A 13,849-nucleotide genomic window follows, 5' to 3' on the forward strand; every position below is an offset into this window, starting at 1 on the left:
TGTGGGACTCGATCCCGGGACTCCAGGGTCATGACCTGAGCCGAAGGCAGTCGCTTAACCAACTGAGCCACCCAGGCGCCCCGCCCTTATTACTATTTTAAAAAGTTGAATTTGTAATAGAAGCTTTTCCACAAAGAAGATTCCCCCAGGGCTAGATGGTTTCACAGGTAAATTCTGTCAAAATTTTAAATAAAAAATGTTTATGCCAATGAAATACCAACAAATAAACTACCAGTCTTACACAAATTCTTTCAGAAGATAGAGGAAGAAAAACTTCCCAGTTCATTGTAAAAGGCCAGTAACCCTGATACCAAAATCTGACATAAACCTTATAAGAAAAGAAAATAATCCAGGGGCGCCTGGGTGGCTCAGTTGTTAAGCGTCTGCCTTCAGCTCAGGTCATGATCTCAGGGTCCTGGGATCGAGCTCCGCATCAGGTTCCCTGCTCAGCAGGAAGCCTGCTTCTCCCTCTCCCACTCCCCCTGCTTGTGTTCCCTCTCTCACTGTGTCTCTCTCTGTCAAATAAATAAAATCTAAAAAAAAGAAAAGAATCCAGTATCCCTCATAAGCGTTCCAAAATTCCTTAACAAAATATTAGTATGTATAATCCAGTGATATATGAAAAAAATATGATTAACTGTGACTAAGTGGGGTTTATCACAGGAATGCATAGTTGGTTTAACAGAAAAATTAATTAATGTAATCCACCATATTAATAGTATAAAGGAGAAAAACCATATGATCTTCTACATAGATGAAGATAAAGTATTTGGCATAATTAACACCCATTCATGGTTTTTTAAAAATCTCAGAAACTAGGACAAGAAGGTAACTTAATCAATCTGATAAAGGGCACCTACAATAAAAAAACCTACTGCTGACATCATATTTAATGATGAAACACCAAACACTTTCCTCCTAAGATCAGAAACATAGCAATGATGTTTGCACTTATCACCTCTATCAACATTATACTGGAGGTTCTAGTCAGTACAATAAGGCAAGAAAAGAAACTGAAAAACATAAAGATTGAAAAGAATGATTGTTTATAATAAGAGAAAATCCTCAGAGCTCTAATAAACAACTAGTAGAATCAATAAATGAATTAAGCAAGGTCAACGTACAAAACTCAGTTGTGTTTTTATTTCTTAGCAATAAGCAATTGGAAAATGAAATTTTAAATGGAATTTCATTTACAGTCACAAAATACATAATAAATTTAGCAAAAGACATAAGACCTGTACACTGAAAACTATAAAACATTGATGAGAGAAACTTGAGACCTAAGTAAATGGACAGATGTTCATGAATTAGAAGATTTAATTATGTTAATATGTCAATTCTTTTCATACTGTTCTGTAGATTCAACACTATCTTGATCAAATGGCTAGCAGGACATTTTTATATAAAATGATGAGTTGATTCTAAAATTTTTATAGAAAAGCAAAGGACCTAAGTAGCCAAAACAGTCTTGAAGAACAAGTTTGAAGGCCTTACAGTTCCTGATTTCAATACTTATAAAACTGAAGTATTATATATAGTGCATAAATGGAGCAAAATAGAGTCTAGAAATAGACCCATACATATATGGTCAATTGATTTTTCACAGAATCACCAAGCAGTTCATTGGCAAAAGCCAAATGCTTTCAACAAATAGTGTTGGAGCAACTGCTGGGGGAAAAAAATAGGAATCTCACACCACATACAATTGATATGAATCATAGACCTCAATATAAAGGCTAAAGCTATAAAGTTTCTAGAGAAAAACATAGGAGAATATCTTCACAACCTGAGATAGGCAAAGATGTCTTACAGAGGTCCCAAAAACATACAATATAAAAGAAAATCCTGATGAACTAGACTTCCTCAAAATTAAAAATATCTTCTCATCAAAACGACAAGCAAGACACAAACTGGGAGGATATATTTGCAATACATATATCTGACAAATAATTTGTATCCAGAATACATAAGGAACTCTGACAATTCAATAACAAAATGATAAAGAAACGAATGTTTCAAATGGGCAACCTCCTCAAACAGACAAAAGAATATACACAAATGGCTAACCAGCAGCTTAAGAGATGCATTTCACTTTAATGACTTAAAAGACGCCATTTCAATAACATTCTTCTTCAGGGAAATAAAAATTAAAACCACAGTGAGATGCCATTTCACCCACCCGCTAAAATTGAAAGGACTGACAATACCAAATAGTGGCAAGGATCTGGAGCAGTTGGAAATCTCATGCATTGCTGGTAGAAAAGTAAAATGACATAACCATTTTTGAAAACTATTTGACTGTTTCTTATACACACATTTATTGCATGACCCAGCAATTAAACACATACTTATTGCATGACTCAGCAATTCCCTTTGTAGCATTCATGCAGGAAAAATGGAAAATGTGTCCTTTAAAAGATTTGTACAAGAATATTTGTAGTGGCTTTATTCATAATAGTCAAAAACTGGAAGCAACCCCAATATCCATCAACTGGTGAATGGACAAATACGTATGGTTTATTCACACAATGGAATACTTATAATCAAAAGTCAACATACTTCCCAACTTGATCTGTAGATTTAATGCAATCACAATCAGACTTCCAGCAAGTTGTTTTGTGGATATCAACAAGCTAATCCTAAAGTTTATATGGGGAGGCAAAATACCCAGAAGAACCAACACAATATTGAAGGAAAAGAGCAAAGTTGGAGGACTGAAACTATCCACTCCAAGACTTACTGTAAAGCAACAGTAATCAAGACAGTGTGGTATTGGCAAAAGAATACAGAAGTAGATCAGTAGAACAGAATAGGCCCACATAAATACAGTCAACTGATCTTTGACAAAGGAGCAAAGACTAGAGTGGACCAAAACCTTTTCAACAAATGGTGCTGGAACAGCTGGATATCCACATAGGAAAAAAAGAATCTAGACAGACCTTATGCCCCTCACAAAAGTTAACTCAAAATGGCTTATAGACCTATATATAAAACACAAAACTATAAAACTCCTAGAAGATAATATAGGAGAAAATCTAGATGACCTTGGGTGTGGTGATGACTTTTTAGATACACCACCAAAGGAATAATTCATGAAAGAAATAATTGATAAACTGGATTTCATTGAAATTAAAAACATCTGCTCCATGAAAAACAATGTGAAAAGAATGAGAAGATGAGAATATGAAGACGAGTTAATGTCAAGGGAGTAAGACTGGGAGAAAATACTTGTAAAGACATATCTGATAAAGGACTGGTATCCAAAATACACAAAGAATTCTTAAAACTCAACAATAAGAAAACAACCCAATTTAAAAATGGGCCAAAGACTTTAACATGAATAGATGCTCTTACTCCATATATCATCAGGGAAATGCAAATGAAAACAATGAGATACCACTATTAGAATGGCCATTAGAATGGCCCAAACCCAGAACACTGACAACACCAAATGCTGGTGAGGATATGGAGCAAAAGAACTCCCATTCATTGCTGGTGGTTGCTATGAAGAGCTGGGGATTGACTGGAAGGGGTCATGATGAAATTTCTAAAGTGATGGAAGGGTTCTATATCTTAATTTGTGCTGTGTGAGAAGGATATACATTTATCAAAACCCCATTGAATTTTACACTTAAGTTCTATGCACTTCACTATCTATAAATTTTGCCTCAATTAAACAAATAACAAAATTAATTTACAGAAAAGATAAATTTATGTAGCAGCCTTTCTATCTGGTGATAATAATAATTGACCTGTTTTGAGCTTTTACCTTGACCAAGTACTAGTCTTAACAGTTTACATGTTTTATCACCTCTAATTTTTAGCAAAAATCCAATAATACCCTATTTTACAGGCAAAAAGAGGAGAATTAAGGTTTCTGCTCTATATAGCTTGAAGTGGCAAAGCCAGGATTTAAACCCAAGATTTGGAACCCGCAAGCCAAGCTTTTAACCTCTCTTTCCCATTCTACTGCTGTCTTTGAGCTCTTCTCAAGTTTCTTTGGAGACAATAATCAGGCCAGGAAGAGCAAGCAATTAAGGTGGTGCCTGCAGAGGAAGAGTAGATTGAGATCCTGCCAGATTGGCATCTGTACTAGAAAAGTTCTAGGAATAATGAGCAAGTGGAGATTCCCAAAATACTATGGAGGCCACAGTTTGATAGGGTCACTGTGCTTGCTTAATTCAGACTTGCCAACCACTAACAAATCCACTCTCAAATGAGAGGTCCATAGCATACTCTTGTAGAAGAATCCCGGGGCAGGACCCTTCTGTATCTGTAGATGACCCTTCGTTGAACAAAGCACCTATAATGTTAAAAACTTCATGAAGATTTGAAATCCCCTTCATAAAGGAAAGAAGTGGGATCAAACACAAAGTATTCACCTCCTAGGAGAAAAAAATAAACAAACAAAGGAGACAGAAAAAGAAGGGTCCATCAGGTGTGCATATGGTACAGTAAAAGACTTGGAAATTATTATAAGCTCAAACTGAATTAGAATGACTCACACAATGTTCTTTCTCCAAAGTTTATACAGTAATTGGAATTAATGTATAGAAAGTGCCAGTTACCTGGTAGGCACCCAATAAACAGTTATTACTGTAATCCTAACAGGATTCATGACTTATAAAAGATAGAAAACAACCCTGTCTTAGCAGTGGGTAATGATCAGAGCTCAGTTAGAATTTTAATCTTTCCTTTAAAAAAAAAAAAGTAAACTGAGAAGGGGTAAAGGGTGATAAAAACAAAAGTTTCAAAAGGTCTTCTAGTGGAGCTGAGACAGTGAAGAAGAAAGGCTAGTGGTCAGTCTAGTCCAGAGATGTTAACTGGAATGAGCTCTCCTCCAAGCCTTCAGACAATAGGAGCATAGGCAAGGAGCGCATGGCTTTACATCTCCCCTGTGAAGAATGCATGGCCTGGAGGAGGCTAAAGAATTTACCACTGACTTCTGTTTTTAAATGTCTTAGAAGATGTCGCTATCCTTGATTGGTAGAACAGAGAGGGTCTAGATAATGCCCAAAGATCCTTTCCAGGTATATAATGTCCAACTCTGTGAGTCATTTATAAAGATGAAAGTCCACATCAATGAAAAATATTTGTCTTTGTCAGTTCAGGTTGTTAAAACAAACTACCATAGACTGGGTGGTTGTAAACAATAGAAATTTACTTCTTGCAGTTTTGGAGGCCGGGAAATCTAAGATCAAGTTGCTGGCAGATCCAGCATCTGGTGAGGGCCCACTTCCTGGTTTGCAGATGGCCATCTTCTTGCTGAGAAGAGAGAGGAAGCAAGCTTTATTATATTCCTTCATATAAGGTCATTGATTCTAATTACCTCCCCAACGCCCTCCTAATACCATCACTTGGGAGTTAGAATTTCAGCATACGAATTTTGGAGGGACATAAACAGTCCATGACCATATTCATTAAAAATTTCTTATGCCCCTTGTAGAGCTGTCTTAGAAAATGTTAAATATGAAGGAAAAAATACACAGAGAAACAACTGTATGCCAAACACAAAGAAATCTGTCATTTATACATGTGCATTTAATAATAAGGTTATACAAACTGATCATATAATAGGTTCTGGAAGTTGAGAGATCAAAGTTGATTTGAGAGCTCTTACCAAAAGATGGTTTTATAGTTCGTGCGTGTGTGTGTGCGTGTGTGTGTGTGTGTGTGTGTGTGTGTGTTTTCAGAGAACTTTGAAACCTTCCTGATATTTATTTTGGCCACAGCAATCCGTATCTAAATAATGGCTGTTCTTTTAGTCTATGAGGTGTCTGTCCCCAGAGACTTCCTTTCCATATCTGTTTAAGTAATTTGCCAGGATTCTGTCTGCTAAGAAAATGAGAAACCTGGTGTACAACCTTTGCCTAGAAAAAATTGGCCAGATTCTGTTTCTTCAACTCTCAGACACCAAGAATAAAAAATATAATAGGAAGGGCCTTTAGGGCTCCTTGGACCCCCTCATTATGTAGATGAACAAATTTAGGTTGAAGGCCTTTGAGAGGTATGGTTTATGCAATAAGGAAGGAAGACCTTGACCCAACACTCAGATACCAATGAGTCCAAGGCTGGACAGCCTTGTTGAAAGAGAAGAGATGAGTATATCAATTTCACCTGAGGGGGAAACTAGACATTGCTATCGTATTGGTTACACTCTCAAATTAAAATACAATATGAACCCAAGAATGTAGGCTGGAAATTAGGCTATCACAGAACAAGATTGCAAACCTTCTCTTTTATGTTCTTATGCCAGACTGGAAGGCCCATGGTCCCACAGGTCACAAAAGAGAATTCTTCAAAAAACTAGAGAGTATATTCCCTGACCCATTTGGTTCCCCAGAGACTCATGCTTTCTCTTTCCTTTATGTCCAGGCTCCTGGACTTCTCAGAGTGTTATCTAGGTCAGGGTTTCTCAATACTTTTTTTTGTAATTTAATGTCTTTTTAAAATTTTAATTGTGATAAATACATGTAACATAAAATCTACCATCTTAAACATTTTTAAGTGTACAGGTTAATAGCATTAAGCATAGTCACATCGTTGTACAATCATCACTCCCATCCATTCACAGAACTCCTTTGATCCCCACAAATGGAAACTCTGCTAATATGCTGAATTAATGAATTGCCATAGCCAATTATTCCCATCTCCCCACTGGCAACCACCAGTCTACTTTCTGTCTCTATGAATTTGACTACACCAGGGACCTCGTATAGGTGGAATCATATAGTATTTTTCCTTTTGTATCTGGTTTATTTCACTTAGCAAAATGTCTTGAAAGGTTCATCCATGTTGTAGCATGTGTCAGAAATTCTTTCCTTTTTAAAAAGGAATTTCCTTCCTTTTTATGACAATAATATTCCATTATTCACAACAGCTAAAAAGTAGAAGCAAAAATTCCAATTTTTCTGAGGAGTCACTTGGGCCGTGGGAGAGTGTGGTAAATCAATAAACATGACCATATTTATTGATTGCAGGGGGTAATCAATAAATACTGCCTGGCATTAACAGAGTGATTATGCTTCCTCCAAATGTTTTCTTCTATAAAGCTTCTTCATGCTCTTGTGCTGAAGCTTTGCCCAGCTCTTTAGACATAATACCTATGCAATAAGAAATTGTTGGTATGAATCAATGAATGAATGTGGAATAACACGAAGGATGGTTGGAATACATTTGCTGTGCATTTTCTGTATCTTCTTTCAGAAATACCACTAGCGATTTGTTCTTTCTCTTCTACAGATTTTAATTAAGATGTAAACCTCCAAAATGCAGAGTTTATATGTTTGCAAACTGAGTTCTCCCCCTCTCCCCACCCCCAGATCACACAGATTCTCTTTGCCTCTAATGCTGATCTCTCCCCAGGCAGCCTGGTACCATTATGATACTTTCCAGGCATTAAATGCCTATTTTGCGCCAGACACTATACTGGACATGTTGTCTTATTTAATTCTTACAATAATCCAGTGAGGTGCGTTATTGCATTATTACATCCCATGTTATAGAACAGAGAATCGAAGTCTCAGAGTTGCAAGTTGGCTCGAGGAGATTTTGCAGTGGGCCATGGCCTAGATTTCAGCTAGGTTGGCCGGCTCCAGAGCCACTTGCAGGAACCACTTTCAGTCTGTGGCCTGGTGCGGAGGGCACATGAAGCAGAGGTGATTTTAAGGGAGAAATCCTGTTTCTGCATGAAGGGCTGGTATTTCCCTGAAAGCCTATACAAGGGAAAGGCTTCCCTTCCTCCAGATCATAAAAGGACTGTGTCCCAGAGAGCTAGGGTAGAAGTAGGAGGAAGCCTGGTTATAGACAATGAGGAAGGGCACTGTTACTGCACAGTGATGGAGATCTTGGAAAGAGCCGAGGCTGCAGTCTGGGATTCATCTGACAGTCCAAGAAGCTGGCAGAAGTGAAAGGACAGCTTCCCAGCCCTGGCCCCCCTGCTCACCTCAGAGGGCCTTCTGCTGTTGGCAGAGTATATTTTGCTAAAGCAGTACTCACATGATCCAACCAAAGCATGTAAAATATTTAAGCCTCTGCCCTCAAGATTCCACCACAGAGAACTCCACCCCCACTTTGAGCTTCTTAAATAGCTGAAATAGACAAAGGGACAGGGAAGGTAGGGCTAGTGGACAGGTGACCAAACTTTGATACACATGCACGCACTCATCTTTCTATGTTAAAAAGGCCATCCCTGCTCTTAAAAATGAGGGCTTGGTCGGACTTAAAGCATTTCTTTAGAATAGTAAAGGTGTTGGTATATCATGATTAAGAGGTAACAAATCCTGGGTGCCTGGGTGGCTCGGTCATTAAGCGTCTGCCTTCGGCTCAGGTCACGGTCCCAGGGTCCTGGGATCGAGCCCCGCATCGGGCTCCCTGCTCCGAGGGAAGCTTGCTTCTCCCTCTCCCACTCCCTCTGCTTATGTTCCCTCTCTCACTGTCTCTCTCTCTCTCTCTCTGTCAAATAAATAAATAAAAATCTTTTAAAAATAAAAAAAAAAGAGGTAACAAATCCTGAATAGTAATCAGCCAGTCTGTGTGCTAAATGCCTAATAAAAATTGGATAACTATATAATTTAACAGTGATGCAGGGACGACAGGTGTAAACCAAAACATAGGATCACCCTGTAGAAGAATCAACTCTTTGAATCTTCATAACAACCCAAAAAAAGTAGACAGTATTAGAATCTCTCTTTTTATAGATAAAGAAAGCGAGTCTTGGGGAGCTCACACAGATCGTGTGGCCCAGCCAGGATATTACCCTAGAGGTATCTGATTTGAAAGCACTCTTTCTTTACCACCACCTCTGACTGCAGACACCTGAGCTGCATTGTAGAGTAGACCCAGCACTGTTGGACCCCGTTCCTGGTTCAAAACACAAACAAATGAAATTCAAAGTGACCAGATGGCAGGAAACCCAGTGACTGGGGACTATTTCATTCAAAAATCTGTTTAACACTAAAGCTAGAGGATTGAGTTGGATTAATTGGCTTGTAGGAATGGGGGAAAGAGTGTTGTTCATTTGCTTTTGGATTTGGGGAGAGTAAAGAGAATAATAAGCAAGGTGAAAAAGAAAAACAACCAATAGTTGGGTAGAACTGTTAACCAAATAACTTCACTTCTTGAAATAATCTGATGCTAATTTCACAGAACCCGAGAAGTTATATACTCTGAAAACAAAGAGAATATTTTTTTAATGGATAAATACATAAAATACTGGTATTTATCATTTTGAAAATATAAATATATCATCCATTTGGCTGCAGGAAAAAAAATCATTTTTCTCCTGGGCCAATTGTAAAAATGGAGCGTCTCTGATTTTGTGAGTTTTGTTTTCCTATTGACAGTTTAGGCTATGACCCTCACCCCCAAAATTTACTGAGCACTTTACTATGTGGTAGGCACTGTTCTAAGCACTTTACTCGTATCATTCTCACAGCTCTCTGGAATGGTTGTCCCCATTTACAGATAAGGGAAATGATGCACAGAGAGGGTAAGTAACTTGCCCAGCGTCACACAGCTAGTGTGTGACAAAGCTGGAATTTGAACTCAGTTTGATTCCCGAACCCATGCTTTTAACCCCACTTTCATACATTCTCCATTCTGGCTATCAGACTTCAACATATTTTCAGAATACTGAATATTAATACATCTTTGAATAAGAGAACATCGTTTCTGAATTACATGCCCCCCTTGGGTGTACTTAGATGTTGGAAAATACCCTTGAATTAATAAATAATGTAATTAAGATCGTCATCTTATCTTAAATGTCTGGAGCATATCAATATTTTCATCTTCCCTTTCAAAATGTCCAAGGGGTGATCATTTTATTACATTTTGAAGTACAATTGAATTCTGTTGTTTTTCCTAATAATGACTATACTAATCATGCTAAATTGCCTCAGAGTGGGAACTATAGAGAGAAAACTCTTTCAGTGCCTTTGAAAATATTAAATTTGATGCACAAATTTCAAAGGAAAATGATCAATTAAAACTTGAGTATTTGTTTGGTTTGGTGGCGGGACTACGATCCCGTGCTGTCTGCAGGACCCATTTTGCGAGTTCTGGACTCCAGTGATTCAGAGCTGAAACCCTGTGGACTTCTTCAGACAGTGTCAGGATGTGGTATGCTTTGTGAGACTGTTAGTAAAACTGGATGGGTCAAAAATAAATCAATGCCATTGAGAGTTATACCGAGACAAAAAGCATTCAGAAGGATAGGAATGGAAATTTCTCTTCTTCCAGTTGTAAATAGATGTCTTTGTTGTTTTTTTATCCCTTCTGTTTAACATCCAAACTAGTATTGCCAGATAAAATACAAGGCACACAGTTGAATTTGAATTTCATAGCAAAAAGGAATAATTTTTTGGTATTAGTATATCTGATGCAATATTTGGGAATAATTTTTTTAGTATAAGTATGTCCCATGCAATATTTGGGACATTTATATTAAAAAATTATTCCTCTTTTACCTGAATTTCAAATTTAACTGGGCATCCTGTATTTTTATTTGCTAATTCTAGCAACCCTACCAAACACCATGTAAGTGTAGGTCCAGCTGGATTAATTTAAATCCATACTTTATCAAAGAATAGAAGATAGGCAAGGTGAAGAAGGGAGAGAAAAGAGAAAGGAGAAGAGAGAGAGAAGGTAAGAAGGAGTTCTGGCAATCTGCCAAGTAAAATAACGAACATTTTGCAAGAAAGAAATCCTAAAACTGAGGTCATAGGATGGAAAAAGTCTGTTTCACAGACTCTTTAGCCTGAACACTGGCCAAAAAAAAAAAAAAAAAGCAGGCATCCTATTAACATCTGAATACCAAAGCTCATCCAGGAATGGAAAGATTTGGAATTTGAAGATCCTTAGCTTCCAGCTTTGTTAGAATACCACAATTTTTTATTAATTGCAAAGAGGATTTTGTTTTTTCAGTGAGATGCATAGGTAATTCGATATCAAAGAAAGGTAACTTCACTTTATGTTACTAACATGCATTTGAAACTTCGTGGATAACCCTTTGTTTGCTTGCCTCGCACTAAAATGCAAAAAAAAAAAAGATATATATATATATGTATGTGTGTATATATATATATATATCAGATACCTGATATAGAGAAGAATTTACCTCTGTTTAAAAATCACACAGTTCTGCTGTGAAGCGTGAAGATGGCTTTTTTTTGAAAGTTAAAAAATATTAACTGACAGCTTCAAGACAGATTTTTTTTCTTTAATCTCTAACCAGACAAATTACTAGAAGCAAGAAACCTCTTGCCTTAATCTGGACACTTCACAGATGTGACACTGTTCTGTAGGAGATGGCTTTTTAACTGTGGATGGGGGAAAATAACCTTTGGAATTTTTAGGATGTTATTACAAGCAAGTTTACTAGTTTTTGACTTTCTAAGCCACAGCTGGAGCCAGCCTTCATCGGGGTAAGAATATTTTCATGCTACTATTCTATCTTTTGTATTTCAAGAGTAGGATTATTGCATTTGGGGGAGTGTGGCCTTTGAGGCTTGTACTGTCTGTTGAATATGCAAATGTGAGTGTCCTATAAAAGGGGAGAGGAGCTGACAGTTTCCTTCTGTGCCGTAAACTTAAATACTCCAACAGATGATACGTCCGGGCTGCTGGAGCAGGAATTGGATCACACCATCATGTGGGATAAAAGAAAATTTTGTATTTCTTTGAGAGGTATTAAAAGGGCTGGGCTTATGGCCTCCCTCAGAGCCAAGCAGCTGTGTGCCAGGCTTTCATTTCTGTAATTGTTGTATTGTTATTGTTGCTTAAAAAAAAAAAAAATCGACCAAACAGTACAAGGAATTTTATGGCCGAATTATGAATCTGCCTGACAGTATTTTCTTTTAGATTAGTGAAATAGGAACCATCATTGCTTTTTCTATCCTCTTTCCTCCATTCTGCATCTTTGTTTCTTTTATAAGATACACTGTGTCGTTAGTTCAGAGACTGAACAATGTTATTCCGTATATTTTCCCTTAAAGAGACTTCAAAAAATTTCAAAGCCAGGCTCTCTCCACAGAGCCACAGATGGCATCCCCGCAGGCCTGGCCGCCTGTGTAAATGCACTGAGAAGCCACAGAGAAACACATCAGTCCACCTGTGACAGCCAGGTTAGGAGCAGATGCCGTTTCGATAGGAGAAATGTCCAAAGGAAATTGTCAGGTGACCTAAGTAACAGAGAACCAATCGGTATGGTGAATTTCAGTATTCTATCCAACTAGTTACTGGGTTTTTTGGGTTTTTTCCCCCAATCCAGTCTCTTTACTGTGGTTCTTATCCAGGGTGCACATCGAATCATCTGGGGAGCTTTTTGAAATATGAATAGCTGTGCTCTGCAGTCTGTTAATTCGTGCCTGCCCCTGTGAATCTGATACACCTCCTTGGTTGGAAAACCATACTCAGGAGGGCCCAAACCCAGCTAACCTTCAGAATCACTGAAAGGGCTTTAAAATGCAGATTCCTGGGCCACTCCACCAGAGATTCTGATTTGGTGTGGCTGGGTTTGGGCCTAGAAATAGTATTTTGGATAAGTTTCACAATTAATTTTGATGATTAGTTAGACTTGGAAAACCACCTTTGCCCTAACTGGGTCATATTAATTTCAGCAAAAAAAAGGGGTTTTGATTAAAAAGAAAAATAATCTGGTCGTGAGTACATTACGTTTGGAGCAACACCCTATGTTTCCATTGTTTTCACCTTAAACATTTTCCTAGCTTTATCCCAGCCTGCTTCTCTCCCATCTCGGTAGAAGAAATGTCTGATCCTTTTCTCCTCTGGTGCCCCTCACCTCATCTCCTTCCTCCTATCTTGTTCTTTTCTTAGGTACTCTTCCTACCTGGGCCTGTAACCTGTTCATATTTTCCCAAACAAAACAACAGTCACATCCAACAACAATTGTAGCCACTCGCTCTCAAGGGTCCTCTTCCTAACCACCTGTCCACTACCTGTCTGCTACTTGTGGGACACCACTGGGCCAAACCAGTGGCCCTTTCTGAGTCTTTAATTCCCTTGATGTCTTTGCAGCCTATGACCCTGTTCATTGATCAAGCCCTCTTTGAACCATCTGTTCCTTGTCTGCCACCCTACGAGGGTTCAGTCTTTGGTCTGTTTCTTTTTCTCTACATCCTTCTCATGGTGATCTTTTCCATTCCCATAGCTTTAACTCTCATCTCTGTCCAGATACCTCTCAAATTGAGATCCCTAACTCTGATGTCTTCCTTGAGCTTCTAACCAGTCTTTCCTGCCATCTACTGAGACCCCAGATCCTACATATTCAAAATCTAATACTCCTCTCCATTCTTGCCCCCAGCTCTTACTTTTATATTGCCTACTTTTGCTAACAGTGACCTCCAGACTCAAAACCATGGTTTCTCCCCCCTTCCTTGGCCCCAACACTTGGTAACTTGCTATATCCTATCAAGCTCTATGCCCAGAGCTTCTTCTACATAATTCTTTTTCTGTAAGTCTCTATGGCCACCTGAGTTTAGGCCTTCCCTTTCTCCCTTCCCTGTCCTCTATAGAAACCTGATCTCTCTGCCCCCCAATTGCTTCATACCATCTCTACAAAGCTGCCAGATTAACTTATCTAAAGTACAGTTCTGGGGGTGCCTGGGTGGTGCAGTCAGTTAAGCGTCCGACTCTTTGTTTCAGCTCAGGTCATGATCTAAGGGTCATGGGATCGAGCCCTGTGCAGGGCTCTGAACTCAGCAGGGAGTCTGCTTGAGACCCTCTCTCCCTCTCTTTATGCCCCTCCCCCCAGATAAATAAATTTTAAAAAATACAGTTCTGATCATGCCACTTCTCTGCTCTAAAATGTTTGATAACGGGGCGC

The 13,849-nt window shown here is 38.4% G+C and overlaps 1 protein-coding gene across 3 annotated transcripts in view; it reads left to right on the top strand.

The window, feature by feature from the left end:
- The window catches only part of AFF3 (ALF transcription elongation factor 3), a 564,644-nt gene that overhangs the window by 399,213 nt on the left and 151,582 nt on the right, over nucleotides 1-13,849 (top strand). For 2 of the 3 annotated variants that reach the window (XM_081831995.1, XM_081831997.1), the window contains one exon: nucleotides 9,440-9,493. The exons of the other annotated variant lie outside the window; for it this stretch is intronic. In XM_081831995.1, coding sequence (XP_081688121.1) covers nucleotides 9,440-9,493 — 54 coding nt within the window. The remainder of the gene's footprint in view (nucleotides 1-9,439; nucleotides 9,494-13,849) is intronic. 3 annotated transcript variants of the gene reach the window in all.

This window comes from Leptonychotes weddellii, chromosome 10 (genome assembly GCF_054177405.1).
Source record: "Leptonychotes weddellii isolate Sample4059 chromosome 10, ASM5417740v2, whole genome shotgun sequence".
NCBI classification, from domain to species: domain Eukaryota; kingdom Metazoa; phylum Chordata; class Mammalia; order Carnivora; family Phocidae; genus Leptonychotes; species Leptonychotes weddellii.